This window comes from Ictalurus punctatus, chromosome 12 (genome assembly GCF_001660625.3).
Source record: "Ictalurus punctatus breed USDA103 chromosome 12, Coco_2.0, whole genome shotgun sequence".
In the NCBI taxonomy this organism is placed as follows: Eukaryota; Metazoa; Chordata; class Actinopteri; order Siluriformes; family Ictaluridae; genus Ictalurus; species Ictalurus punctatus.
Window position 1 is genome coordinate 17,028,010 of NC_030427.2, and position 27,975 is coordinate 17,055,984.

General features: G+C 43.5%; 1 protein-coding gene across 4 annotated transcripts; it reads left to right on the forward strand.

Moving 5' to 3' along the window:
- The first annotated feature begins 280 nt into the window (after positions 1 to 280).
- On the forward strand, positions 281 to 27,828 carry myh11a (myosin, heavy chain 11a, smooth muscle). 4 transcript variants are annotated; one of them, XM_017481009.3, is made up of 42 exons: positions 281 to 403; positions 6,804 to 7,166; positions 7,314 to 7,470; positions 8,748 to 8,775; positions 9,108 to 9,207; positions 9,700 to 9,726; positions 12,650 to 12,742; positions 12,855 to 12,918; positions 13,308 to 13,406; positions 14,251 to 14,394; positions 14,606 to 14,701; positions 14,839 to 14,957; positions 15,106 to 15,258; positions 15,558 to 15,731; positions 16,161 to 16,334; positions 16,476 to 16,590; positions 16,860 to 17,053; positions 17,759 to 17,880; positions 18,166 to 18,235; positions 18,610 to 18,770; positions 18,859 to 18,967; positions 19,219 to 19,350; positions 19,513 to 19,719; positions 20,079 to 20,216; positions 20,348 to 20,471; positions 20,568 to 20,739; positions 21,307 to 21,519; positions 21,754 to 21,898; positions 22,063 to 22,269; positions 22,557 to 22,661; positions 22,832 to 22,984; positions 23,318 to 23,566; positions 23,652 to 23,864; positions 23,997 to 24,209; positions 24,376 to 24,537; positions 24,918 to 25,046; positions 25,161 to 25,249; positions 25,625 to 25,748; positions 25,864 to 26,072; positions 26,160 to 26,268; positions 26,406 to 26,578; positions 26,708 to 27,828. In XM_017481009.3, the coding sequence occupies exons 2-42, from the start codon at positions 6,825 to 6,827 to the stop codon at positions 26,841 to 26,843; spliced, it is 5,943 nt and encodes a 1,980-aa protein (XP_017336498.1). In that variant the 5' UTR covers positions 281 to 403; positions 6,804 to 6,824; the 3' UTR covers positions 26,844 to 27,828. The 4 variants fall into 4 exon arrangements, with proteins under 4 accessions (XP_017336498.1, XP_017336499.1, XP_017336500.1 ...); XM_017481010.3 differs by having other exon boundaries at positions 9,703 to 9,726; XM_053684286.1 differs by lacking the exon at positions 281 to 403 and adding an exon at positions 429 to 434.
- Positions 27,829 to 27,975: the final 147 nt, after the last annotated feature.

Consider the following 27,975-nt stretch of genomic DNA (forward strand, 5'->3'; position numbering starts at 1 on the left):
TTAGTTTGGGGATATTAGTGGTGAGGAATTAGTGGTGGGGTATTAGTTTGGGGGTATAAGTTTATGGGAACTAGTGGTGGGGTTTAATTGGTTATTAGTTTGGGGATATTAGTGGTGAGGAATTGTTGTGGGGTATTTAACAGTGCCTCTCTCAGTGGAATAATGAAGTTAATAGTGACCTCCTGCTCCTCACTTCCCCCTGCCCACTTCTGCATAATCATGAGTGTTTATGCTTTAACCCTGCCCTCTTTGCTCTTAGCCCCTCCTCCCTGTTAGTTTAAATGAAGTGCACATTGATATTTGCTGTAATTTGGACTGCTCTCTGTCGGAGTGTCTCACTCAGAGTCTCCAAATTACAGCTGTGTGAAGCTCCTCCACCACTGAGCATCTTCATCCAACACCTGTAAGTACGTTTATTAACACATCCAACACCTGTAAGTACATTTATTAACACATTTTACACTAAAACCAGTGTGCACTTCCTGTTATAACTGTAATGGTGGAGTATTGTGCAGTAGAATGTGTGTCTACAGCGTGTTTCTAAGTTGTGTGTGTGTAGGTGTGTAGTGTAGTGTGTGTGTGTGTGTGTGTGTGTGTGTGTGTGTGTGTGTGTGCAAGAGAGAGAGATAATGTCAGTAATGTGCTGCTACATCACAGGCTTTTGTGTGAGTTTGGGTTTAAGATGCTTTTAGTGAAGAGTGAATGTGTGATCTGTTGCAGTTTTCTGTTTTAGAGTTAGTTATTGTTGTTTCTTTGCATGTTCATTTTAAAACCTTAATAATTAATATATGATAATGCTGCACTGTGTGTGTGTGTTTGTGTGTGTGTGAGAGAGAGAGAGAGAGAGAGAGAGAGTTCACTGTACAGAAGTGGAGAATAAAACTGTTAAAGTGAAGGGTTTTTGGGGAAATGGTGGAGGAAACTCTGTTCATTGTGACATGAAATGATCGAGCATAACTAACCAAAGAGTTTCCTGTTCTCCTAATATGGTCATACAATGCTGCTTTCTGTTGAGTGATGTGGTAAACAGCACACACACACACACGCAAACACACACGCGCGCACACACACAAAGTCATGCGCTGCAGCACAGGTTTCTAACAAACCGGACGTTTCTGCTTCAGTAGAGACTCTGATTCAGTCAGAAAATCAGCTGTAAAGTTCCTGCAGGTTTAAGATTAACTCAGTGTTGATTTACTTCACCTTCAAAATGCTGAGAAACAGAAGTGAAAAGAAAGCAGGAAGTAAAATAACTTTTACACTTCAGTTCTCAGACATTTCACTGTAGTCACACACACACAGGCCACACAGTGGTGTGTGTGACGTGACTGTACACTTCACACTGCAGGATTATTCATGTAATAATTGAATCTGGCTTTGGAGGGACATCACCTGTCAATTTGTGCTCTTCACCTGTCTACTGTCTATCTGTACATTTGTCTGTCTGTACACCTGTCTGTTTGCACATGGGTCTGTCTGTACACCTGTCTGTTTGTCCACCTGTCTGTCTGTACATGTGTCTGTCTGTACATATGTCTGTTTGTACATATGTATGTCTGTCTGTACACCTGTCTGTTTGCATATGTCTGTCTGTACACCTGTCTGTTTGTACATGTGTCTGTCTGTACACCTGTCTGTCTGTACATCTGTCTCTCTGTACACCTGTCTGTCTGTCTGTACGCCTGTCTGTCCACCCGTCTGTCTGTACGTGTCTGTCCGTATACCTGTCTGTCTGTCTGTACACTTGTCTGCCTGTACACCTGTCTACCTGTCCATCCACTGTCTGTCTGTACACCTGTGTGTCTGTCTGTACACCTGTGTGTCTGTCTGTACACCTGTGTGTCTGTCTGTACACCTGTCTGTCTGTACATGTGCCTGTTTGTACACCTGTCTGTTTGTACACCTGTCTGTTTGTACACCTGTCTGTCTGTACACCTGTCTGTCTGTCTGTCTGTACATGTGTCAGTCTGTACACCTGTCTGTCTGGACATGTTTCTGTCTGTAACACCTGACGTCCCACATGACTTTAATATAATAAAATACAACCACAGACTAAAAGACTGAAGGGAAAAATCTGATTAATTGATTAAATATTGAATCAGTGTATAGTGAACTGATTTTCATCATTGAGCCTCTAATGTTACTCTAACATGTCTCTAGTAGTTTTTCTCATGTGAGCATGACCTTTTTGTTCTGATGAGAAACTGTAGTCACTCAATATCGCGTCTAAAGCTAACGAGTTAAACACAGATTAAATAATGCAGTAACCATGTGACGCTCGTGTGTGTGATTGATGTGTAATGTGTTCAGTAAACCTGAACGAACTGTAGATAGAATTCTGAAGAAACCTGGACCTCACACTCCATAGGACCGGTCTGAGCAGTCACTCGAGACCATCGTTTGTCGGATTTGTCACTTCTTTACAGAGTCACACCTAATTTGTGTAGAATAGAGAATATCTGCGTTTAAATGTCGCTTATTGCTGAAATCGCAGCTCCGTGTTCAGTCTATCAGTAGAAAATAAACAATTGCCTGGTGCTTAGTGCGGTGATACCTGCCTGGGTTAGCATAGTTACATTAGCTTCCACTAATTTGATTCAGTTTCATAAAACACACCGTTTTACCTCAACGGTAGCTGTTTCAGACTCTCATATTTAATAACACACACAGGACAGAGATCTGCCGTCTGCCGTGTTCTAGCTGTGAGACACTAATCACCACTTTGCTTTAAATTTACCAGGTGTTCATACTGTTGTTGTTAATGTTCATTATTAATATGAAACCTAGAATATTTAAAGAGATTTAATATTCTCAGGGTTAAAATGATCAGGATTATAAACAAGTGCAATTTGTAAATGAATAAGTGATTCGTTTTGTTTTTTAGCTTAGCGGTGAAGGTTCTAAATGATCAGGAGGCTGTGAGTTCAAGTCCTCGCTGCGCTGCCTGTCTCCAACTGGACGTTTTTTGTTTGACATTTGATTCTTTTTATTTCTAAAGTTAGGGAGTAATGCGCTTCATGAAAAAGTTTCCCATCTTCCAGCTCCGAGCTGAAGAAATTATCCACTGTATGATGGCAGTGGTGGTTGAGGCTCTGGGTTACTGATCGGAAGGTCGGGGGTTTAAGCCCCAGCACTGCCAGGCTGCCACTGTTGGGCCCTTGAGCAAGGACCTGAACCCTCTCTGCTCCAGGGACGCTGTATCCTTGCTGGGATGGTAAATGGTCTGCACGTATATAGCACTTTTATCCAAAGTGCTTTACACTGTGTCTCATTCACCCATTCATATACACACACACTCACACACCAATGGTAGCAGAGCTGCCATGCAAGGTGCTAACTTGCCATCAGGAGCAACTTGGGGTTCAATGTCTTGCCCAAGGACACTTGGGCATGTGGAGTCATGTGGGGCGGGAATTGAACCGCCAACCCTACGATTAGTGGACAACGCGCTCTAGCACCTGAACCACAGCCGCTCGGGATATGCGAAGAAAAGAATTTCACTGTGCTGTAATGTATATGTGACCAATAAAGACTCATTATCATTTAAAAGAAAAGAGCTCGTAACAGACTGCTCCGTCTCAGTGCGTCTTATGAGTGTAAAGGGATGAAAGCTGGACTTTAGGAGGCTAACCTTCACCACCTGAGGATTATCAGAGTTGATGTTCTACCTCGTGGTGTCTGAGCTAACACTAATCCCACCAGTGAATCTAACACACTCTGAGAACTGACCTGAAATCAGAAACTAGCTCTGTGACTGTGCTATTTTACAGCCTGTTTTACAGTTTTACAGCCTGCACAGGAAGATAAACATCACGCTAAAGTGGGGAGCATTAGACACTAGCAGAGTTAGCATGTTGAATCTAGTCATATAGATAAAACTGTAAAATACACAGCTCACTCAGTGGCTGAACAAAAGAGATTTGCGTCGAAAAAGGGGACAAAAGGGGGAGAGGATAGACGGATAGAAGTTTTCACAGGACCGGGGGGTCAAACAACTCCATGGAAAGGTCACGAGTTTCTAGGCGCCGGGCCAAAGAGGCTCAGAGCGTTCAGATTCTTCACCAGAAAAACTCAACCGGGTCACTGTGAAGGATCTGAAGCGAAGCTGGTTTAAAATGACGGGAGGATGCAGGAAACCCCGCCCTTTTATCTCCATAAACACTCAGTTTGCATGTTTAGAGTCGAAACGTCTCTCAGTGAGAAAATCAGCTGTTTTCCTGAAATCTCCGCTCAGTTATCTGGAGTTTAATATTCACTGAGCTCTCCCTAACAGGAGTTGGGGTTCTTTAGTGTCAGGTTCTCGTCAGGTTCCTCGTGTAGCAGGTTGACGTTCTGATCCATACATCAAGCTTATAAAAGGAGATTTTCTGAGCGTTACTGAGAGCTACGCTAACGAACACTAAACTAAACTAGTAGTGAACACTTCAGGAGTTTTTAGATTTATTTAAGTGTGTTTCAATGTTCTTCTTGTTTGTTTGTTTTTTTTTTTTACCACAAATATGTTAAACATTTTCTGTTTATAATCACAGTGAGTACAAAAAAAACATAATTGAGTTTGTAATAGAGGGATAGGCTCCAGGTTTACCCGTGACCCTGAAAAAGGATTAAGTGGTATAGAAGATGGATGGATGGATGGAGTTTGTAATAGAATTATTTACAGTTTAACGTTACAATAACTGATCAAATGATTAAACATCAATTAACTGACATTCAGGATGATTTTCCCACCGTGTCTGTCTGTGTGTGTGTGTGTGTGTGTGTGTGTGTGTGTGTGTGTGTGTGTGTGTGTGTGTGTGTTTTAAATGGTTCAGTATTCTGAAGTTTAATAAATGGAAGCTGTTTGAACCCCCCCCCCCCCCCCCCCCCCCCACACACACACACACACACACACAGTATCATGTCCTAACATACAGTCTCCTCAGTGTGTGTGTGTGTGTGTGTGTGTGTGTGACTCCTCCACCCATCTGCTGTTCCTGTGTTATCATTTCAGGATAAATGCTGTGTGTGTGTTCATGGTGAATAACTCTTCCCTATAAGGAGCGTGTTTGCTCGTTCATTCGCTCGGATGTTTAACTCCATGCTCACTCGGCCTTATAAGGGCATCACAGCACGCGACTGAACCCCAGCTCCACTACACACTTGGGGGAAACATGGCCTCAACATACACACTCCACTCTGATGGTGTGTTTTATTCAACATGGCTGCCTTCTATAGTGTTTGTGTGTGTTTGTGTGTGTGTGTGTGTGTGTGTGTGTGTAGCATGTAGGGTTTAGGGTGTAGGGTTGAGGGGAAGTGTGCGTTTGGTGCGGCCGTCTTGTTTCCCAGTTGCAGTTCTCAGAACTAAACTCGTGCTCCGCTGGGAATTGTGGGAATTGTGCAGTGGGCAATGGCATCTCTGGAAGTTTAAAGCAGCGCCGCTGTGTATGAGTTAAATTAATCTCCCATCAAACCCTGCGGCTCAGATTCCCACAGGAGAGTGCATGCTAAAGCTAGCGTTAACCCCTTCCCCTTAGCACTCAGGGATTTTCTCACACATGAGATTTTTATCTGAGCATCTGTATCATGAGAATATCTGGATCACACAAACCATCTGAAGACATGTGTGATTTGAGCTACACGATATGACACTCTACTCGATTACGCGCGGGGCTTAAAAGGCTTTCCATTAGGTTTTGGGGCGTGACTGTGGGGATTTGCATTCATTCAGCTACAAGAGCATTAGTGAGGTCAGGATTTCTCTCTCTCTCTCTCTCTCTCTCTCTCTCTCTCTCTCTGTCGAGCTACTTATTCTACTCCAGAGATACCAGTGACCTTGACACCTACTCACTGGACCTGCCTGATCCATCCTGATGCCCTATTTCCCTGGTTGGAGTTCTCATCACCTGAAAATCCCTCGCTGCTGATGAGAATGGCCTCCAACATAAACAGCCTGAAGATCAGCATGAGATTACTGTGGATGGCTCCACATAGAAACCATAAAGATGGCTGTGGATGTTCTTCCTTGGACAGCTTTAGGACTGCAGTTAAAAGTTAAAATCATTAAACAGTTAATAACTTCAGTTCAGTACAACAGACTTTCAGTTAAAACTATAATGAATTCAGAAATTACTCTGATACTAAAACTCATACGTTGGTCATAAACTCATAAGTTCCTGTTAACACACCTGCACTTTATGACTCCATAGTACACATTTATGGAAGGGATTTATTTATAATCGTACTATCCGGTGTCACCCAGACGAGGATGGGTTCCCTCTTGCGTCTGGTTCCTCTCAACCAGACCAATTTATAATCAGATTTCTGTAAAATTGCTTTGTGAAAATGTCCATTGTTTAAAGCGCTATACAAATACAATGTAAATGAACTGATGTTGGGATGAGAGGTCTGGGGTGCAGTCGGTGTTCCAGTTCATCTCAAAATGTTCAGTGGGGTTGAGGTCAGGGCTCTGTGTAGGATACTCGAGTTCCTCCACCTTCTTCTATTCTGAACACATGGTGTCTCACACACACAGTCTTCATGGAGCTCGCTTTGTGCACTTTGTGTCATGCTGGAACAGGTTTGGACCTCTTAGTTCCAGTGAAGGGAAATTGTAATGCTACAGCATATAGAGACATTCTACACAAAAATTTGTGCTTCTAACTTTGTGGTAACAGTTTGGAGGAGAACTTCAGGGGTGCACATACTTGTGGTCACATAGTGCTAGCACCTACCACACTCAACAGAAATAAAGACTGTGTGTGTATGTGTATGATATAATATATACGCGGTACTGACGTGTGTGTTATAATGATTGGTCTCTGCAGCTGTCCCGACCCGACGGCAGGATGAGTAAGAAGACCCTGAGCGAGGATGAGAAGTTCCTCTTTGCAGATAAAGACTACTTCAACAGCCCGTTGGCACAGGCCGACTGGGCTGCCAAGAAGCTGGTGTGGGTTCCTTCGGAGAAACACGGCTTCGAGGCGGCCAGTGTGAAGGAGGAGAAGGGCGATGAGGTGCTGGTGGAGCTGATGGACAATGGCAAGAAGATCACCGTCAACAAGGATGACGTCCAGAAGATGAACCCGCCCAAGTTCAGTAAGGTGGAGGATATGGCCGAGCTCACCTGCCTCAATGAAGCTTCTGTTCTCCACAACCTGCGCGAGAGATACTTCTCCGGCCTCATCTATGTAAATACACGACAAGTTACTCTACAACACATCTCCAATACACACACACACACACACACACACCTCAGTGCATCAACACGTTACATGATAAGCCATCAATGAGTTATAAGTTATAAATTCTGTGTGTGTGTGTTTGTGTGTGTGTAGACGTACTCTGGTCTCTTCTGTGTCGTGGTGAATCCTTATAAAATGCTGCCGATTTACTCAGAGAAGATCATCGACATGTACAAGGGCAAGAAACGTCATGAGGTTCCTCCACACATCTACTCCATCACTGACAATGCCTACAGGAACATGATGCAGGGTAACACACACACACACGCGTTCTCTTCACTAAGAGTCTTAAGTTAAATTTTCTGTGTAATTAAAGAACACTATGATATTGATAACTGTTAGTGTTAGTGCACTCGTGTTCAGTCATTAGTTTGAGATGATTAGGCTCAGTGTTATACAGTGTATTATGTTTAGTGTACAGTAAAGTCTTTACAGTGTTTAGTGTACAGTAAAGTATTTACACTGTTTAGTGTACAGTAAAGTATTTACACTGTTTAGTGTACAGTAAAGTCTTTACAGTGTTTAGTGTACAGTAAAGTCTTTACACTGTTTAGTGTACAGTAAAGTATTTACACTGTTTAGTGTACAGTAAAGTCTTTACAGTGTTTAGTGTACAGTAAAGTCTTTACAGTGTTTAGTGTACAGTAAAGTCTTTACAGTGTTTAGTGTACAGTAAAGTCTTTACTGTGTTTAGTGTACAGTAAAGTATTTATACTGTTTATTGTACAATATTAGTTTATGTCTGTTATAGGGCTCTGAGTTTAGTGCTGGATGTTGGTGTGTGTTCGAGAAACTCACAGCTGAGGCGTGTGTGAAGTGTGTGTGTGTGCGTGTGTGTGTGCGTGTGTGTGTGTGTGTGAAGTGTGTGTGTGATGTGTGTGCGCGTGTGTGAAGTGTGTAACTGTGAAGGGTGTGTGTGTGTGCATGCGCACGCACGTGTGTGTGTGACGTGTGTATGTGTGTGTGTGTGTGTGTGTTTGAAATGTGTATGCGTGTGTGTTTGAAGTGCATATGCATGTGTGTTTTTTTGTGTGTGTATGTAAGAGATGATAGTAGGTGAATTGGGACACAGCAGTAGTGAAGTGGACACAGAACACCCATAATGCACTGCAGGATGTAGGGATTCAGGGAGTGGCACATTCTGTAGTGTTGTTTTAAACTGAAGTCTTTTTTTTGAAGAACTGTTTCACTGAAGTCCACACTGTCTGTTTGTGTGTGTGTGTGTGTGTGTGTGTGTGTGTGTGTGTGTGTGTGTGTGTGTGTGTGTGTGCGTGCGTGTGTGTGTGTGTGTGTCTGAGACCTTGGTACTGTGTGTTCAGATTCAGTTTCTGTGCCCTAATTAGGAAGAAAGCAGTGAACAGGCAGTGTGTGTGTGTGTGTGTGTGTAGATGTCTGCCCAGCTTCACTCTGAGTGTATGTTTACAGCAGGGTTTGATACAGAGCAGCACACTACACTGATACACTCAGCACACAGCCGTGCTCATCTTCACCCGAAAGCCTAATGACCGCTTATGTGTTTCTCTACAGATCGAGAGGACCAGTCTATTCTTTGCACGTGAGTGCACCAAAACACACACACACACACACGGCTCAATAATTACAGGAAGCCAATACTGAAGAACTAAACTCTGCCATATTTGTTCAGATAAAACTCCAGCTCTCAGTAAAGCATTGAATCCATTAATGAAAGTTTTTTTTGTGCTAAAGACTGTGTGATGACATGACAGGAAGTGTGTTTATAAATGTTCCAGAGGGAACAAGGAGGAAATTTGCCCTCTGTACTGATGCTAATTATAGTCTTGCTGTTTGTGTGTGTGTGTGTGTTTATGTGTGTGTGTGTGTGTGTGTGTGTGTGTGTGTGTGTGTGTGTGTGTGTGTGTGTAACAGAGGTGAATCTGGTGCAGGTAAAACTGAGAACACTAAGAAGGTGATTCAGTATTTGGCTGTTGTGGCGTCTTCACATAAAGGCAAGAAAGACACAAGCGCTGTACGTATCACACACATACACACACACACACACACACACACACACACACACAATATTATATTGTATTACATGTATGAATAACAGATTAGAGCTCTAAATATATATAAATATGTCTAATATATATTTAAAGGGTCAATATTTATATATATTAATGCTTCTACTGAAGTTATTTGATGGTTTTTAGCTCAATGACATACCAATCTGTCTTTACTCAGGTCTGAAAGATGAGTCATGTTTGCTTTGTGTGTGTGTGATTGTGTAAATCTACTCATGCAGGATTATTAAACAGACAACTCAGCTAAGCTAATGTTAATGTGGTTAATGGAGAGTGAACGGTAATGTTGCGAGTTAGCATGATGTGAGGTGATTATGTGATGCTAACTGGAACATTAGCTTCCATTCTGTCCTCATTAACCGCTGCTTGGTTGCGTTGTCGCTTTAATGGAGACAGTCTTTAGTTTAACGTTTGTCTAATCGATTTCCCCCAAATAGCAGCATGCAGGACAGCAGTTGGCCTATGTGAGTAAAGTGAATGCTGAAGTTCCTTTATGTGGTGTGGGTGTTGGTGTTGGTGTGTGTGTGTGTGTGTGTGTGTGTTACATTAGGAAACCTGCATGCCCTGACTATTGACTGTGTATACGGTGGACAACATGACAGCAGCTGAAAGCAGAAGCTAAATCGATTCTGACGCCCCCTAGTGTCTGCAGTAGAGTTTTTAACTCTCATTGCTCAAGGGGTGGTGGGCGTGGCCTTAAAAAATATGGAGCGCAAAAGATGGACATACTACCCCAATAATTCTATTTTATTTCATGGTTTATGTAAATTATCACAACACAGACTTGCTGAAAGCTGACTCAGCAGAAAAACTCCTTACGGCTAAACCCTTATTCAGATGGGATTAGTTTTCCATGTGGCGGTGTGTACTGTAATTATTCCCAGAGTATCTCTGGGATTTCACACCGAACCTGTCATGTCAGTAATATTGACGTTTTTTCATTTTTTTTTCTTCAGTAAAAAGACGCTCCAGGAAGCGCTCACTCTATTCTCAGTCCGTACAGGATTTCGTGGAGTTTTTTTTCTTTGGTTATTGTTGTAGCCAGAATCGCTTGATTTTGCTGCAGCTTTTTTCAAAATTTGCGATGCGGCTTGCGGAAATTTTTGTGCTTTTTTTTTTCCGGAAACCTACTTGAATTGCGCAAAATAGTTTTGCATGCTCTTTTGAAGTGATGTTTGTTGGTAAATGAGACCTTTTAGTTGTACTCATGTTCGACGCACGTGAATGGAAGAGGGCTTTGGCTGAACGCGCGTCGTGAATTCACATGATGCGGAAATCTGTGGTCATTTTGAAAAATCGCAAACTCCTTCAAATGTTGCAGAGTTTACTTGATTTTGCGTTCATTTCTGATTCTGCGGGACTGATTACTCTTTTCTCTCTTCTCCAAATCCAAACATTTAAAACACAGCGCAATAGTAAACTTGTAGATGAGGTGTAAAAGGACATGTCAGAGAAGAGACCTGCTAATGTTCAAGCGTGGCCACGCCCCCTACAACAAGCACTTATATATAATAAAGGTCATGGAAGAACCATCAGTGTGTTAAAATGATGTGTGTGGACTACATCGGGGGGAAACGTCCTCCTCTGGATGTTATTCTAGCAGTATATTATGTTATATTATATTATATGATATTATATTGGAGCTCTGTTTTTAATGTATATGTGGTCAGTAATAATGACACTGATAGAGCAGTCATGACTGAAGTGAGATTAATGTGAAGGAGAAAAAACTCATTAGTCTTAGGAGTCGGTACGAGGATTAGTCAGAGAGCGCTGCACTATGAAGGACTGTGTTTTAAATGTTGCACTTCACCTGAAAGCTAACAGGATTAAATGAGTGTAAATGAGAAGAGCAGGACAGCTGTGAACAGGTTTCACCAACTGGCTTCACAACAGCTTCATGAGAATCATCAGCTCCATGTTGTCCACCTTATATCCAGCCCCTGGACGCGACTCACAGCGTGACGAGTGTGAGAAAGTCTTACATGGAGGGACGCAAACAATACAAACTGCTGATTTTATCCTCAGCTACAAATTGTAATGTACATTTTCTAGAAATTTAACATTTGTATATATTAAAAAAATAATAAATAAGAGGTTTGATGGACAGATGTATTTCCCCCATCTGAGATTGATTAAACTCTTTCACTGTCAGCGACACACTGGCACTGAAACAGTGTCACCCGGTTTGTGAGCATGAGAGTGTACTTCGTTTTGGATTGGATGTTGTCATTTCCTGTCACACATATTAATCACACACAGGTAGTTAAACACCCTCTGTTAAACTCATATGTCACAGTCGTTTATAATGCTTTATGGTGCTACATGAGTGTGAAGAAGACAACACATACAGAACACACTCACATAGGAGATGCTCTGTGTGTGTGTGTGTGTGTGTGTGTGTGTGTGTGTGTGTGTATGTGTGTGTGTGTTTGGTAGAGGGTGTGTGTAGTCACAGTAGTTGTCATTTGTTTTACCAGTGTTTATGGTATTCAGAACTCTCTCTCTCTCTCTCTCTCTCTCTCATCTTTCCCTTATCTCCTCTCCCTCCTGCTCCCTGTCTGTCTTTATATCTGTGTGTGTTAGCATCTGAAATTTCTGCTGACCTCCGCCCCTCCGGCGCTCTCTCCTCTCTTGGGTACACATCACTCTTTTCTTTTTTCTCTCTGATGTCAAGATAAGTCTCAGACAGGAATCAGGTCAGTTATGTAAAGTAAAGTTTTCAGGTCTCTCTTTTCCACTTCCCCTTTCAAGTATGCACTTAATACGTGTGTAGAGCAGGAGCAAGGTGAAGCTCAGCGTCAGAACAGTAAAACTGAAGCAATTTCTGTAAAGTCGTATCGGTTTGATGATTAGTTATAGTGTGAAGTCAAAACAAATCATATTTGATCTAAAGTGACTTGGTTTAGAGACGCTACTATCAGTTTGCCAAGAGGTTAACCAGCTCAAATGCATGATTCATTAACTGCTAACTATTAGGGACTTTTGCTCATTAAGGATCAATTTATGTGTTTAAAATTTATATTTCTGTAAAGCTGCTTTGTGACAAAGTGCAATACAAATAAAACTGAAATGAATTTGATAGCCATCTGTGTTTGGAACTGTGAGTGCTGCTATAGAAATGGTCAATTAGTGAGTTCAAGAAATTTAAGAAGATTTAAGGAAAAGCACCTTGAGTGAATCTCCATGTGGACAGTCCATAGTTCTGACAGGATGTGAAGTCGAAAACAGGGTTAATTCTCCGTCTGATTGTGAAAGTTTACAGAATGTTGAGACTAACAGGAAATTCCTGCTGTAAACATGCAGAATGGATCCAAAAATGTTAGTGTTTGTGTGTGTGATATAATGGGTGTATTTTTGCCCTGGTGTTCTCCTTCCTGCTTGTAGGGGGAGCTGGAGAAGCAGCTTCTGCAGGCCAATCCTATTCTGGAGGCGTTCGGTAATGCTAAGACCATCAAGAACGACAACTCATCACGATTCGTGAGTTTCTGCCTAAACAGTATTCACTTTCTTCAGCAGACAGGAAGTAAAACTCCATGACATCATTCAACATCCTGTCATTTATTTATTTATTTGTTTGCTTTTCCCACAGGGTAAATTCATCCGGATTAACTTTGACGTAACAGGCTACATCGTCGGGGCGAACATCGAAACCTGTATCCTTATACACTCAAACACACACACACACACACACACACACACACACACACACACACACACACACACACACAATATGTTATCAATTTATCAAAACACTAAAGATCCCAACACTAATCAACCAAAACTATAAATAGTAACTGTTAAATTGCAAACATAAATATTACCATCAACCTTAAGGCATAATTCTTATCAAAATGACCAAATTCTAAATCCTTAAACCATAACCATAACTCTAAACGCAGGAATAGCCTTAACTGTGACTCTCAACCCTGTAGCAGGAATACAGTAATGGGGAACAGTTCTAAAGGCCAGGCTTTAAAAACCCAATCCCTAACTAAAAACACCCCAAAACACTAACTGTGTGTTTCCTGAACCCAGCTCTCAGACCTGCTGGAAAAGTCACGCTGTATCCGGCAGGCGAAAACGGAACGAGCTTTCCACATCTTCTACTACATGGTGGCAGGAGCCAAGGAGAAACTGCGTGGTATGAACATATGTTTTTACGTTTAGGGCATTTGGCCGAAGCTCTTAACCGGAGTGATGGGTGCAGTGCAAGATGGAGCACCACTGCAGAGCCATTACCATTAGTTGTGATGGTGGTGGTGGGGCGGGGGAAGGGGGGGTATTTTGGGGTTGGGGGGTGGTAGCAGGGTTATTTGGGGATGGTAGGATGGGGTGTCCAGGTCGTTCAGCTCTCCAAGGCATGGGCATTTCCAGGAATTTACAGCAGCCTAGTCTTGCAGTGATTCATCTTTAGGTATTAATCTGCCATCCATACTCAGATTTCTGCAAGATCTTAGCAGGAATCTGGTTATCCGACAGTAGGAAGGAAAAGATGGTCTTAGTGTCATGAGAATAACAGTGGCAGGGGAAATACTACATCACAGAAGGAATGCTTGGACCTCTGATTTTCTGAAGAGTGCGTTGGGTTGCAACTAAACTGGTTTAGATTCTGGAACTACTTCTGACTGTAGCACACTGAAGTGTTTTAAAAAGAGACACACCAGTTGGGATCTGCCTGTGTTAGAGTGTAGGTGTGGTCAGGGTGGAGAGTGGGCGTGTCCATGATGGAGTCTGGGCATGTTCAGGGTGGAGAGTGGGTGTGTTCAGAATGGAGTGTGGGCGTATTCAGTGTGGAGAGCGGACGTGTCTAGAATACAGTAGTGTGGGTGTATTCAGAGTAGGGGAGGGGGCGTGTCCAGAATGGATTGTGGGTGTATATAGGGTGGAAAATGGGCATATTCATTATCATCCTGGCAGTACAAACAGTGATAGTGTTCTCCTTCGTCTTGCTCTCCATCATGTTGTCCTTCCCATCTTCCCCTCAGAGGAACTCCTGTTGGAGAGCTTCAATAACTACCGGTTCCTGGTAGCGGGACACGTCCAGATCCCGGGGTCCGAGGACGATGAGATGTATGAGGAAACAATGGAGGCAATGAACATCATGGGCTTAACTGATGAGGAGAGGATAGGTAACAACACACACTCACTAAAGTGACACAAAGGCAATGGTAGCACAAGCATGGGAAAGGGTTTCCTTCAAGAACGAGATGAAGAGAAGATTGACTGAGGAGTTCCATGCTGTAAAATCTAAAGACATATCCTGGAGTGATACTACAGGAGAGATAAATACACATTCTAACAGCTGAGTGTAAATGAGAGTGTGATGTGTTTACTCATCAGGAATCCTGAAGGTGGTGTCAACAGTGCTGCAGCTTGGCAACATTGAGTTTAAAAAAGAGAGGAACCAGGAGCAGGCCACCATGCCCGACAACACCGGTCAGTGTTCACACTGACACGCTTCAGTTACACTTCATTAGATTTGTAAAATAAAAACAAAGGCTGGAAATTTGTATAAAATGGCAAAGAATTTGTCTCAGCAGACGGTAAGAATGAAAGTAATGTCTCTCCCACAGCTGCACAGAAGGTCTGTCACCTGTCCGGCATCAATGTGACAGATTTCACTCGTGCCATTCTGACTCCACGCATTAAAGTCGGCCGGGAGGTGGTACAGAAAGCCCAGACCAAGGAGCAGGTAACACCATGACACCGAAATGAGCACTGTTCTCTCATTCTAGTCTTAAGCAGTACAGAAAAAATACTATTAAACACATCCTGTGTCGTATTTATGTGTGTGTGTGTGTGTGTGTCTGTGTGTGTGTGTTGTGCGTGCGTGTGTGTAGGCCGATTTCGCAGTGGAAGCTTTAGCAAAGGCAACGTATGAGCGTCTCTTCCGGTGGATTCTTGGTCGTGTCAACAAAGCTCTGGATAAAACCAAACGTCAAGGAGCATCTTTCCTCGGCATCCTGGACATCGCCGGCTTTGAGATCTTTGAGGTGTGAAGAAAGACAGTGTCCCTTTCATATCCTGATCATCACAGTTAACAATATTAAACTAAAAAAATCTGTCATGAGGAACTGCATTGTGTAATTATCTTAACAACTGTCTTTTTATTTTCCTTATTTTGGACATCTTTAGAGGAGCATCTGTCCAAAATAAAGAAAAGACTCTAGCTCATCCTCCGAAGCCTTTTTCTTAATGTTTTGAAACGACCGTTATAACCACATTGTGATCAATCAGAAGTGATTGCTAAGTGGTGTGTCTAACACTAATAGCGATGGTAATTGCTCTCCAGGACAACTCGTTTGAGCAGCTGTGTATTAATTACACTAACGAGAAGCTGCAGCAGCTGTTCAACCACACCATGTTCATCCTGGAGCAGGAGGAGTATCAGCGCGAGGGCATCGAGTGGAGCTTCATCGACTTCGGCCTCGACCTGCAGCCCTGCATTGAGCTCATCGAGAGGCCGGTGAGTGTTTTGATATCTTCATGGGACAGTCCTCTGTGTACACACTGACCGAAGACATCATACGGATGATGTCTAAATGCTTATGATGAGCATGGGTTAAGAAGCAAAAGGGAGAAAGTCATCTAGAATGTGTTGGACATGGTGGTGGAAGACCACTTTTACAATCAGATACCTGGAGAATTTCAGGACTAATGACCACATGTTCTTAACACTGTTCTAATAGTCACAGTGGATTATTCAGTGGGCTACGTGCTCCAGAACCGGACCTCATGGTGTACTGATAAACATATCAGAGCCAGAATCTGATATTCAGGTCATCTGGTAATGTCCATAGTGTTTCACTGCTCTGTTGAACCAGTTCGAATTTTTAGTAACCTGTGTGTGTGTGTGTGTGTGTGTGTGTGTGTGTGTGTGTGTGTGTGTTTACAGACAAACCCCCCAGGTATCTTGGCCCTGCTGGATGAGGAGTGTTGGTTCCCTAAAGCCACAGACGTGTCGTTCGTAGAGAAGCTCACAAATCAACATATTAATCATTTGAAATTCGCCAAACCCAAACAGCTAAAGGACAAAACCGAGTTCTCCGTGCTGCACTACGCTGGCCGGGTGTGTAGAGCAATCATCTGATTGGCTGGATCAGGATACACATATGGCTCTTTTAATTGTGTGCAAACTAGAAGCCCATGACACCGTGTGTTGAGTTTTACATCTACTGTGTGTGTGTGTTTGTGTGTGTGTGTTATGCAGGTGGACTATAACGCTGTAGCATGGCTGACAAAGAACATGGACCCCCTGAACGATAACGTTACAGCACTGCTCAACAACTCCTCCAGTGTGTTTGTGCAGGATCTGTGGAAGGACGGTGAGTCTTCAGCTGTAAATCTACAGTATTGCATCTCCAAAGTGTGACCATAACAGGACAGAAAGTACAGGCATAATTGTTTAGTTTGGTGCCATTAACAATTTAGCTGTGATTTTCAATTTAACCATGAATCTAATTTCAACAGCTTCAAAAATGCATTTTGTTCATTTTGGTGATTGATTCTACCTTAATTGCTTTCCTAACTGTGTGGTTTACTCGCAAGTAGATTATAGCATTTAATGAGCCCCTCCCTTCCCTCCTTTCCCTAGCGGACCGCGTGGTAGGACTGGAGACAATCGCGAAGATGTCAGACAGCTCCATGCCGAGTTCCTCTAAGACCAAGAAAGGAATGTTCCGTACCGTCGGCCAGCTCTACAAAGAGTCTCTCGCCAAACTGATGACCACGCTTCACAACACACAGCCCAACTTCGTCCGCTGCATCATCCCCAACCACGAGAAAAGGGTGTGTTCTCTCCCACAGCATGCCACACCCACAGAATGACTATCTCACATACACATGTCCAACAAACTTGAAGCCTAGCAGAGTGTTAGCGTCAGATCACTTTGGGGGTTTAATCCTCCTTTTGGGGGATTAGTATTACATCATGATTGAATCAGTAAGGGATCAGTAAACATTGACTTTTTCTGACTTGAAGGCACCAGTTTAGGATGAGTTTGGGATTAATATCTGGGATCGATTAGGGATCAGTTAAGGTTCAGGGTCAAATTAGTACGGGTTCAGTACGGAATCAGTATCAGAACAGTGTGGGATCAGTCCGTGATCAGTATCAGGTCATAACTCTAATACTGGTATTTCACTGCAAATATTCAAGTGGCATCATTTCATCACTGCAATTTAGATTCAAATTTTATTGGTCACACATACAACCATACACACTACGAGGTGCAATGAAATGCTCTTTAAGACATAAAAACAGAATTGACATAAATAAGAATTTACTTGCATAGCAATAGAAAAAGGAAAAATATAAAAATATAATATAAAGGATCCGAAAGATGGCAAATGGACTGTATGTGGAATAAAGTGCAGATATGTGCAATTAATCCATATTAGATATATTATACCGTTAGTGGTATTGTGCTGATCTTTGTGTGTGTGTATGTGTGTGTGTGTGTGTGTGTGTGTGTGTGTGTGTGTAATGCACAGGCGGGTAAGCTTGATGCTCACCTGGTTTTGGAGCAGCTCAGGTGTAACGGTGTGTTGGAGGGAATCAGGATTTGCAGGCAGGGCTTCCCCAACCGCATCGTCTTCCAGGAGTTCAGACAGCGGTACACACACACACACACACACACACACACACACACACACACACACACACATGTGTTCTAAAGCGGTGTAGTCAGTCTACAGTAAAAGGGATTGGCAGTGAGGATTTTACGCTACACCGTAAAATGTCTGACTTTATTATCAATGTTAATGTTAATGACTTGTTAACGTTTGCTAATCAGAATGCTATAAGTATGTGAATATTGTATAAATAACTAATTTAATTAATTATTAACATAATTACCTCTATAGCTCCCAGAGTTCACTGTTCTTATTGCGATGTTCAGGTACGAGATTTTGGCAGCAAACGCCATTCCAAAGGGCTTCATGGACGGAAAACAGGCCTGCATTCTGATGGTGAGTTACTACTTCTGTAAGATCAGACTACTGAATATAGGTCAGAGAGAGAGAGAGATAGGGTTTATATCACTTTATTCATCCCAGATGGAAATTCACACATTACAGCAGCATCGAATTTGGAGTAAGAAATATTCAACAGTAATAAAATGAACGTATTCAGTAAATTTTTTTTTATAAACATAGAAGTATAAAATATAAAGTAATATAACTGTGTAAACACTACTAACTGTAAAGTGACAGTTCAGTAGTAACAGTGGATGTGCAGAAAATATCATCAGAGCTTCCACAATAAGTTGTACAGTGTAATTATATAACGAATTAGCAGCTGTGCTAATTGTCCCACTTGAACTCCACCCTTCTTCCTGTTGTAGATTAAGCACCTGGACCTGGACCCAAACCTGTACCGGATCGGTCAGAGTAAGATCTTTTTCAGGACCGGAGTTCTGGCTCAGCTGGAGGAGGAGCGCGACCTCAAGATCACCGTCATTATTATCGCCTTCCAGGCCCAGGCCCGTGGCTTCCTTGCCAGAAAGTGAGGACCACGCCCATACACCGCACATGGTCAGAGTGCCTATGACACAGGTTTGAGTTAGACTGACTCTGTGTGTGTGTGTGTTTAGGGCCTTTGCTAAGCGTCAGCAGCAGCTCACAGCGATGCGAGTGATCCAGAGGAACTGTGCTGCTTATCTGAAGCTCAGGAACTGGCAGTGGTGGAGACTCTTCACTAAGGTGATACACCAGTGTGTGTTTGTTAGACCTGAAGGAATTTCAGTGTTTGAATGCTATTTGAATTTTCATAATATTTGAACATTTCTAGCCAAACGCCACACTGGAATGAGTACGAAGTGTAAGTGTGTAAGAGTCTAAATGTGTATTTAATAAACTGAGGCTTAATGTAGACATGAGTTCACCTACTGTAGGATGCGCAGTATGTATGTGTGTTTGCCTGAGCTAAGAATGTGTGGGTTTACCTGTTACAGGTGAAGCCTCTACTCCAGGTGACACGTCAGGAGGAGGAGCTAAGTCTGAAAGACGAGGAGCTTCAGAAAGCCAAAGATTCAGCACAGAAGTATGAGACAGAGCTGAAAGACATTACACTGAAGCACACACAGGTAAAGAGTTGAACAGAGCCACAGGTCAGAAATTCAGAGGCACACCTGTCGTGTTCGGGATGGATAGTTTTAACACACAGCAGCCATTTTAAGGTCTGACGATGTACAGTACTTACAATGCTGTAGTTTATATATTCTTTATATTCTTGATGCTTTATTTAGCTGGTGGAGGAGAGGAACACTCTGCAGGAGCAGCTCCAAGCTGAGACCGAACTTTATGCCGAGGCGGAGGAGATGCGAGTGCGTTTAGCTGCTAAGAAGCAGGAGCTGGAGGAAATCCTTCATGAAATGGAGGCACGGCTGGAGGAGGAGGAGGAGCGGAGCGCCAGCTTGCAGGTCGACAAGAAGAAAATGCATCAGCAGATCCAGGTGCGTTACACTGATACAGTGACATGATGATGGGCAGAGAAACTCGTCACACCACATAATGATCTCCCGTGGGACTGTCCTCCATGTTCCATTTCACTCTAATCGAAAACTATTTCTTCCATTAACTACAACTGATTTAGCCAAATGTGTGCTATCATAACGAACTTATCCTCATCGACAGGCAGAACACCAGAGCAGAACCTGATTACCACAAATCTCAGCATTTATGTTTTTCTCATAATCAGAAGAGTTTGTTCTGTGTAAGAGCTGATGGCGATGTTGGGTTGTTGTTGAGATGATGACCAGGAGGAGTGTGTGTTAGTCTATCTGGGTGATGGTGCTGATGGTGGTGTATTCAGGAACTTGAGGAACACCTAGAGGAGGAGGAGGATGCACGGCAGAAGCTGCAGCTGGAGAAGGTCACCTGTGAGGGAAAGATCAAGAAAATGGAAGACGACCTGCTGGTGATGGAGGACCACAACAACAAACTGCTGAAGGTGGGGTGTTTACAGTTGGGTGCTGTCCCAATCCTGCTCTAACACTCTGCCTGGATTGAGCCCCTTGGCCACCATCTGTATGGCTGTATATATGGACATTTTCACTTACGTGTGTGTGTGTGTGTGTGTAGGAGAGGAAGCTGTTAGAGGAGCGTGTTGCTGATTTCAGTGCTAATCTGGCTGAAGAAGAGGAGAAATCTAAAAACCTGACCAAGCTCAAGAACAAGCATGAGTCCATGATCTCCGAACTGGAAGGTGTGTGAAATTACTACTCCTACCATTACTAATACCACTACTCATAAAAATCAATAGTGCTAATTGTAATTTGTGGTGTTCACTGTTGACCTGCAGTGCGTTTGAAGAAAGAAGAAAAGACGCGTCAGGAGCTCGACAAGCTGAAGAGGAAGCTGGAGGCCGAGTCAAATGACATGCAGGAGCATATTGCAGACCTGCAGGCACAGATCGCTGAGCTAAAGGCTCAACTTGCTAAGAAGGAGGAGGAGCTACAGGCTGCACTCGCACGGTGACACACTCACTCTCTACTCCCTACTCCTATTCTCTACTCCCTATTCCTTATTTCCTACTCCCTGTTCCCTACTCCCTATTCCCTATTCCCTATTCTCTATTTCCTACTTCCTGTCCCTACTCCATATTCCCTACTCCCTGTTCCCTACTCCCAGTTCACTACTCCCTATTCCCTACTCCCTGTTCCCTACTCCCTATTCCCTATTCCCTACTCCCTATTCTCTATTTCCTACTTCCTGTCAGTACTCCATATTCCCTACTTCCTGTTCCCTACTTCCTGTTCACTACTCCCTATTCCCTACTCCCTATTCCCTACTCCCTATTCCATACTCCCTATTTCTTACTTCCTGTCCCTACTCCATATTCCCTACTCCCTGTTCCTTACTCCCTATTGCCTAGATTGCAGTGTCAGAGCAATATAACACACACACGGTTCACTACACACTTTTACCCTCAGCTCTATACGAGCCCAAATGTTGTCTTTGTATAATATTAAATGGTGATTAGAGAAACTGAGGTGAGGAGAGGAAGTCTCAAGTTCTAAAATAATTGTATGTATCTGTAGGCTGGAGGACGAGACAGCACAGAAGAACAACGCGTTGAAGAAGATCCGCGAGCTGGAGGGCATCATTTCAGACCTGCAGGAGGACCTGGATTCAGAACGAGCTGCCCGAAACAAAGCAGAGAAAAGCAAGAGAGACCTGGGGGAGGAGCTGGAGGCTCTGAAGTCTGAGTTGGAGGACACACTGGACACCACAGCCACGCAGCAGGAGCTCAGGCTAGTGCAGCATCATCAGCGCTTCACCATTATATCACTATTCTGTAATAATAAACTGATTGCTTGCTTAACTGGAGGTGCATCAGCATATGATTTACCCAGAATGCACTGGGGCTGAACCCAGCCCAAAGATAGTGACAGTGTGTTGCGAATCAGATATAAATCAATTGTACTGATATCAAATTGTACATATACAATAAGTCAGACATAAATAATTATGAGTACTTCCTACAGGGCAAAGCGTGAACAGGAAGTGAACCTGCTGAAGAAAGCGATAGAGGAGGAGAGCCGAAACCACGAGGCTCAGGTGCAGGAAATGAGACAGAAACACACACAGGCTGTGGAAGAGCTCACAGAACAGCTGGAACAATCCAAGAGGGTATGAGACCTGCATTTCACTCCGGTTTATAACACTTCCCCTTGCATGAGTCGTCTTGGACATCTTAAGATCTGTTCTCTTACTGTATCATCTGGATTCTGACAGCTGCTTTTGTATTGTAATGTCCTGCTCCTGTTACCTTTTGTTGTTTTTGTATTGTGCAGGTGAAGACGAACCTGGAGAAGGCAAAGCAGGCTTTGGAGAAGGAGACTTCAGAGCTAACGGTGGAGATTCGCTCACTCTCTCAAGCTAAACAGGATGTGGAGAACAAGAGGAAGAAAGTGGAGAGCCAGTTCGCAGATCTGCAGTCCCGCTTCAATGACAGTGAGAAACAGAAATCCGAGCTTGGAGACCGAGTTTCTAAAATCACTGTGAGTCACTAACGCACAACAGCACCAACACATCCTCCACACCACATCCTCATTACCTCATTACCTGTTTATTATAAAGACATAAACCAGCCCATGATTCCCAGACTACAGTTTGTAATGATAATAATGAGACCAATTTCTAAAGCAACAGGAACTGTTAAAGCAAATTTTATCTTGTCGCAAAAACGCTGCCTATCGAGAGAACCTCCTCCTGAACAGAGTACAGGGCGAGAAATGGTCTTTTACGGTGTGTAGTTCCTGTAATAAGAAGGTGTGTGGGCGTGCAGGTGGAGCTGGACAGCGTCACCAACCTACTGAATGAGGCTGAGGGGAAAAACATCAAACTGAATAAGGATGTGTCCAGCCTGAGCTCTCAGCTCCAAGACACACAGGTATACACACACATACACACACACACACACACACACATTCCTGTAATCACAACAATCCCTGGCATGATGAGATGAGGCTCCATTTCCATCATTATGTTTTAATGATTCCGAGATTCTGATTTGTGTGTGTGTGTGTGTGTGTGTGTGTGTGTGTGTGTGTGTGTGTGTAGGAGCTGTTGACTGAAGAGACACGTCAGAAACTGCAGTTCTCCACTAAACTGCGTCAGATGGAGGATGAGAGGAACAACCTACAGGAGCAGCTGGATGAGGAAACTGAGGCCAAGAGGAACGTCGAGAGACACGTCTCCACCCTCAACATCCAGGTCAGATCATCACCTACACCATCACACTGCATCATACCAGAGTATCTCAGATCATACTCTTCCCTAAAATAGGCCAATGGCACAGACAGGTACAGGTAACGAGGACAGATGCAGACACAAGACTGAAATCAGAATGAGGATATACAGAAACAAGTAACTAAGAAATCAAAGCACTTTGGACTCAGGAAGAAGGGCCAAGCACAGAAGGTAGCAGGGAAACAAAACATAGCACTGGTGAAGGTGAACAGAAGGATGAAGTGAGATGAGAGAGAGAACTCAGCAGTGTGTATCTGAGCGAGTGTCTCACATTGTCGGTGGTGTTCTGTGTCCCAGCTTTCAGACTTTAAGAAGAAGCTGGACGAGGTGTCAGGAAACGTGGAGCTGCTGGAGGAGGGTAAGAAACGTCTGCAGAAAGACCTGGAAGCTTCAAACACCCAGCTAGAGGAGAAGTCTGCTGCTTACGAGAAACTGGAGAAGACCAAGAACAGACTGCAGCAGGAGCTGGAGGACATTCTGATGGACCTGGACAACCAGAGACAGCTCGTCTCCAACCTAGAAAAGAAGCAGAAGAAGTTTGACCAGGTGCCCTTTTCTCACTGTCTGTCTGTTGGGGTGTATGTGTGTGTGTGTCACACTAACACACAGGTAATGTTTGACATGTGTTCAGATGCTTGCGGAGGAGAAGAGTGTGTCATGTAAGTACGCAGACGAGAGGGACCGGGCGGAGGCAGAGGCACGAGAGAAGGAGACAAAGACCTTGTCCCTGGCAAGGGCACTGGAAGAGGCACAGGATGCACGCGAGGAGCTTGAGAGAGCCAACAAAGCCTTACGGACGGAGATGGAGGATCTGATCAGCTCCAAGGACGACGTGGGCAAGAACGTGAGTATTACTGTAGTAAGACTGTGTCACCAGCAGGGGGTGGGAATTAACCGTAAATGTAGTAATAAATATACTCCTCTGGGTTTGCACTTATTGCTTATAGTGTGAACGTTATGGTTTGTGGTTTCTCAGGTTCATGAGCTGGAGAAATCAAAGCGTGGTCTGGAGCAGCAGGTGGAGGAGATGAAGACTCAGCTGGAGGAGCTGGAGGACGAACTGCAGGCTGCCGAGGACGCAAAACTACGCCTGGAAGTGAACATGCAGGCCCTTAAAGCACAGTTCGAGCGAGACCTGCAGGGACGAGATGAGCAGGGAGAGGAGAAGCGGAAACAGCTGATAAAACAGGTGGGCGTGTCCATGACCAACACACCAACACAAAATCATTTCCTTGTCGTGATCACTGAATATTAAGAACCTTTATAACAAACTGTTCCACTACAACTGAAGATAATTAATGTGTATTAAAAGTAAGTTATAACGCATGTTATGACTGAGGATGTGACCTGTGCAGGTGCGCGAGCTGGAGACGGAGCTGGAGGACGAGCGAAAGCAGAGGTCCACCATGGCCGCGTCCAAGAAGAAGATGGAGGGAGACATAAAAGACCTGGAAGGACAGATAGACACGGCCAATAAGAATAGAGATGAGGCCATCAAACAACTGCGCAAACTACAGGTAAGAGAGAGAGAGAGACAGAAAGAGAAAGAGAGAGAGACAGAAAGAATTAAAGAGAGAGAGAGAGTGAGAGAGAGAGTCAGAGAGAAAGAGAGAGAGAGAGAAAGAGAGCACCAGAGAGAGAGTTCACTGTACAGAAGTGGCGTATAAAAGTGTTATAGTGAAGGTATGCAGTTGTGTGTTTTTGTGGGATATTTGTGGAATATTTCTAATTTACAAATTTAGATTTGATTTCACTACAGCCATGTGTACTTCGTTACTGGAATTACTTCCAGTTACACTTCCTGTCAGAATGTGATTGGATCAAACTATAAATGAGCATTTCCTGTCAGAATGTGATTGCGATCGCGTGTGTGACGGTGTGTGTTTGGATGTTTCAGGCTCAGATGAAGGACTTCCAGAGGGAGCTGGACGACACCCGCGCGGCCCGAGAGGAAGTTCTCGCCACCGCTAAAGAGAGCGAAAAGAAGGCCAAGAACCTGGAGGCGGAGCTCATGCAGCTTCAGGAGGTCCACACTGCACACTGTTACATACACATCATTTGCACTACTATACACTACTACACACTACTACACACACGTCATTTACACATTGTGTGTTTGTGTGTGTGTGTGAATTTTTAGGACTTGGCTGCTGCAGAACGCGGAAAGAAGCAGGCTGAAGCCGAGCGTGATGAACTTGCTGATGAACTCGCCAGCAACACATCCGGAAAGTGAGAATCACTGAAAAATAGAAATGAATAAACATTTATGATGAAATAGAAAAAAAAGCACACAAGCACCAACACTTTTCTCTCCTCAGATACTAAACACATTCACATTCCACATGCTCCGCCCCCATCTCCAAGGAAACTGCCTCTTATTCTAACGTGTTGTAATAGAGACTTATGCTAGTGATTTGTATTAAAGCTAATGCTACAGTCAGTTTGTGGTATTAGCATCGGTAGATCTGTGCTGAGCTCAGGCCTGATGGTTTTGTTAGCATTAGCAGCTAACACACAAAGTTAATACACATATGCACTGAGCTCGTTATTAGTGTTAGTGGCTAATGCTCTGTATGTGTGTGTGTGTGTGTGGTAACTTGGCAGGTCAGCTTTGAGTGATGAGAAACGACGTTTGGAGGCCAAGATCGCTCAGCTGGAGGAGGAACTGGAGGAGGAACAGAGCAACATGGAGATGATGAACGACAGACTGAGAAAGAGTGCCCAGCAGGTGAAACTACATCTACATCATCTCCAACATCTCCATTATCTCCAACATTTCCATCATCTCCTATATCTCCAACATCTTCATTTCCATCATCTCCATCATTTCCTCCATGCTGTAGGTGGACCAACTGACGAGCGAGCTGCAGACGGAGAGAACGACTTCACAGAAGAACGAGAGTGCGCGTCAGCAGATGGAGAGACAGAACAAAGAACTGAAGGCCAAACTGCAGGAGATGGAGAACCAGGTGAAGTCCAAGTTCAAGTCCTCCATTACTGCTCTGGAGGCTAAAGTGGCACAGCTTGAGGAACAGCTGGAGCAGGAGAACAGGTGTGTATTTTACACACACACACACACAGACACACACGCGCACTGTAATATATTGAGGGTTCACGTGTGTGTGTGTGTGTGTGTCAGGGAGAAACAGACGACAGGTAAAGCGATGCGTCAGAAGGATAAGAAGCTGAAGGACCTGATAATTCAGGTGGAGGATGAGAGGAAGCAGGCCGAGCAGTACAAAGACCAGGTTTTACACACACACACACACACACACACACACACACACACACACACACACACACACACTTGATGTGCCACATCACTTTCTCACTCTCTCTCTATGTCACTCTCTCACTCACTGTGTGTGTGTGTGTGTGTGTGCAGGCAGAGAAGGCGAACTCACGGGTGAAGCAGCTGAAGCGGCAGGTGGAGGAGGCGGAGGAAGAGTCACAGCGCGCTACGGCCGCTCGCCGCAAACTGCAGAGAGAACTGGAGGAGGCGACGGAGACAAGCGACACACTGAGCAGAGAGGTTACATCACTGAAGAGCAAACTGAGGTGTATACACACACAGACACACACATGTAGTCATTTTGTGGGGGTGGCCACACCCAAGTTTCCTGTGTCTAATGTGTGTGTGTGTGTGTGTGTGTGTGTGTGTGTGTGTGTGTGTGTGTGTGTTTGCAGGCGTGGTAATGAGACTCCATCATTCACTAGTGGTGGGCGGCGTACAACTGGTAGGCGGGGCATGATCGACGCTGACGCTAACGAGGACGATGCTGATTCTCAGGGCGACTACAACGGCACCAAATCAAATGAATAAACACACGCGTACACACACACACACACACACACACACACATATGTACTGCTTCATCGCCAGTGAGCACTGCTGTTTGATTGGACAGTTTGAGTTCTTGAGCTCATTCAGAGTTTATTAAAGATTTTATTCACCTTTTATCATGTAATTTTGGCCTAAATCAACTTTTTATTCTAAAGTAACTTCAGTTTTCATATTTTAGAATCATTATTAATATAAGATAACCTTAATGTTCAATATGAAACTCAGAAATGGGTGAAATTAAGCTTTAATGCAAATATTATGCAAATGAACCCTGGGCTTTAATTAGCATACAGAGTGTCTCTACATGTGTATTCTGTGCTTTTACCTGTTTCCTGTTTCTGTGTTTGTCATCACTTTCCCCCCAAATGCTACCTGCTCACTAGTAGTAGTGCACTATTGTGTAGTCGTGTCTGAGAACCGGACACACTCAGGAAATCCCATAATGCACCGAAGCAGGTGTTCCATCCTCATACTGAATACCCACAATGCATCGTGCCCTGAAATTCACAAGCAAAAAACAAAACAGAACAGGAAATTATCTAATAAACACATTTAATACTCTCCAGATAAATCTACACACACCTATAGATATAACTATATATATTATATATACATTTTAGATTAAATCTTTTATTTTCCCATAAGACTGTTATTTACATAAATCAGGTATTTTATTCTTCATTCTATTGCACTTTAATCTAATGGCACTGTTCCACTGAGAACCGAAACATTACAGCCTCTCTATTACATGCTTATAGATGATTAATAAACCACTGGGATGTTTTTAACCCTCTGATCAGTTTATTATAAAATCACACTGATCATTAAATTCCCTGGAATAATTCTACTTCCTGACCATGTCCATGTTCACCTGCATCTCCTCTGTGAGTCTGAAGATTAAAGACTTCACTCTGATCTGTTTGTGACCCACATGCACAATGAAATAAAAAGTGTGAAAACTAAACCTGTGTGTGTGTGTGTGTGTGTGTGTGTGTGTTTGTCCATACATCTATACACCTCTAACAGAGAGAGAGAATACACACACAAGTGACTGAGTGAGAGAAAAAGAAAAAAAAAAGCAGAGCGAATAGAGAGAGAGAGAGTGAGAAAC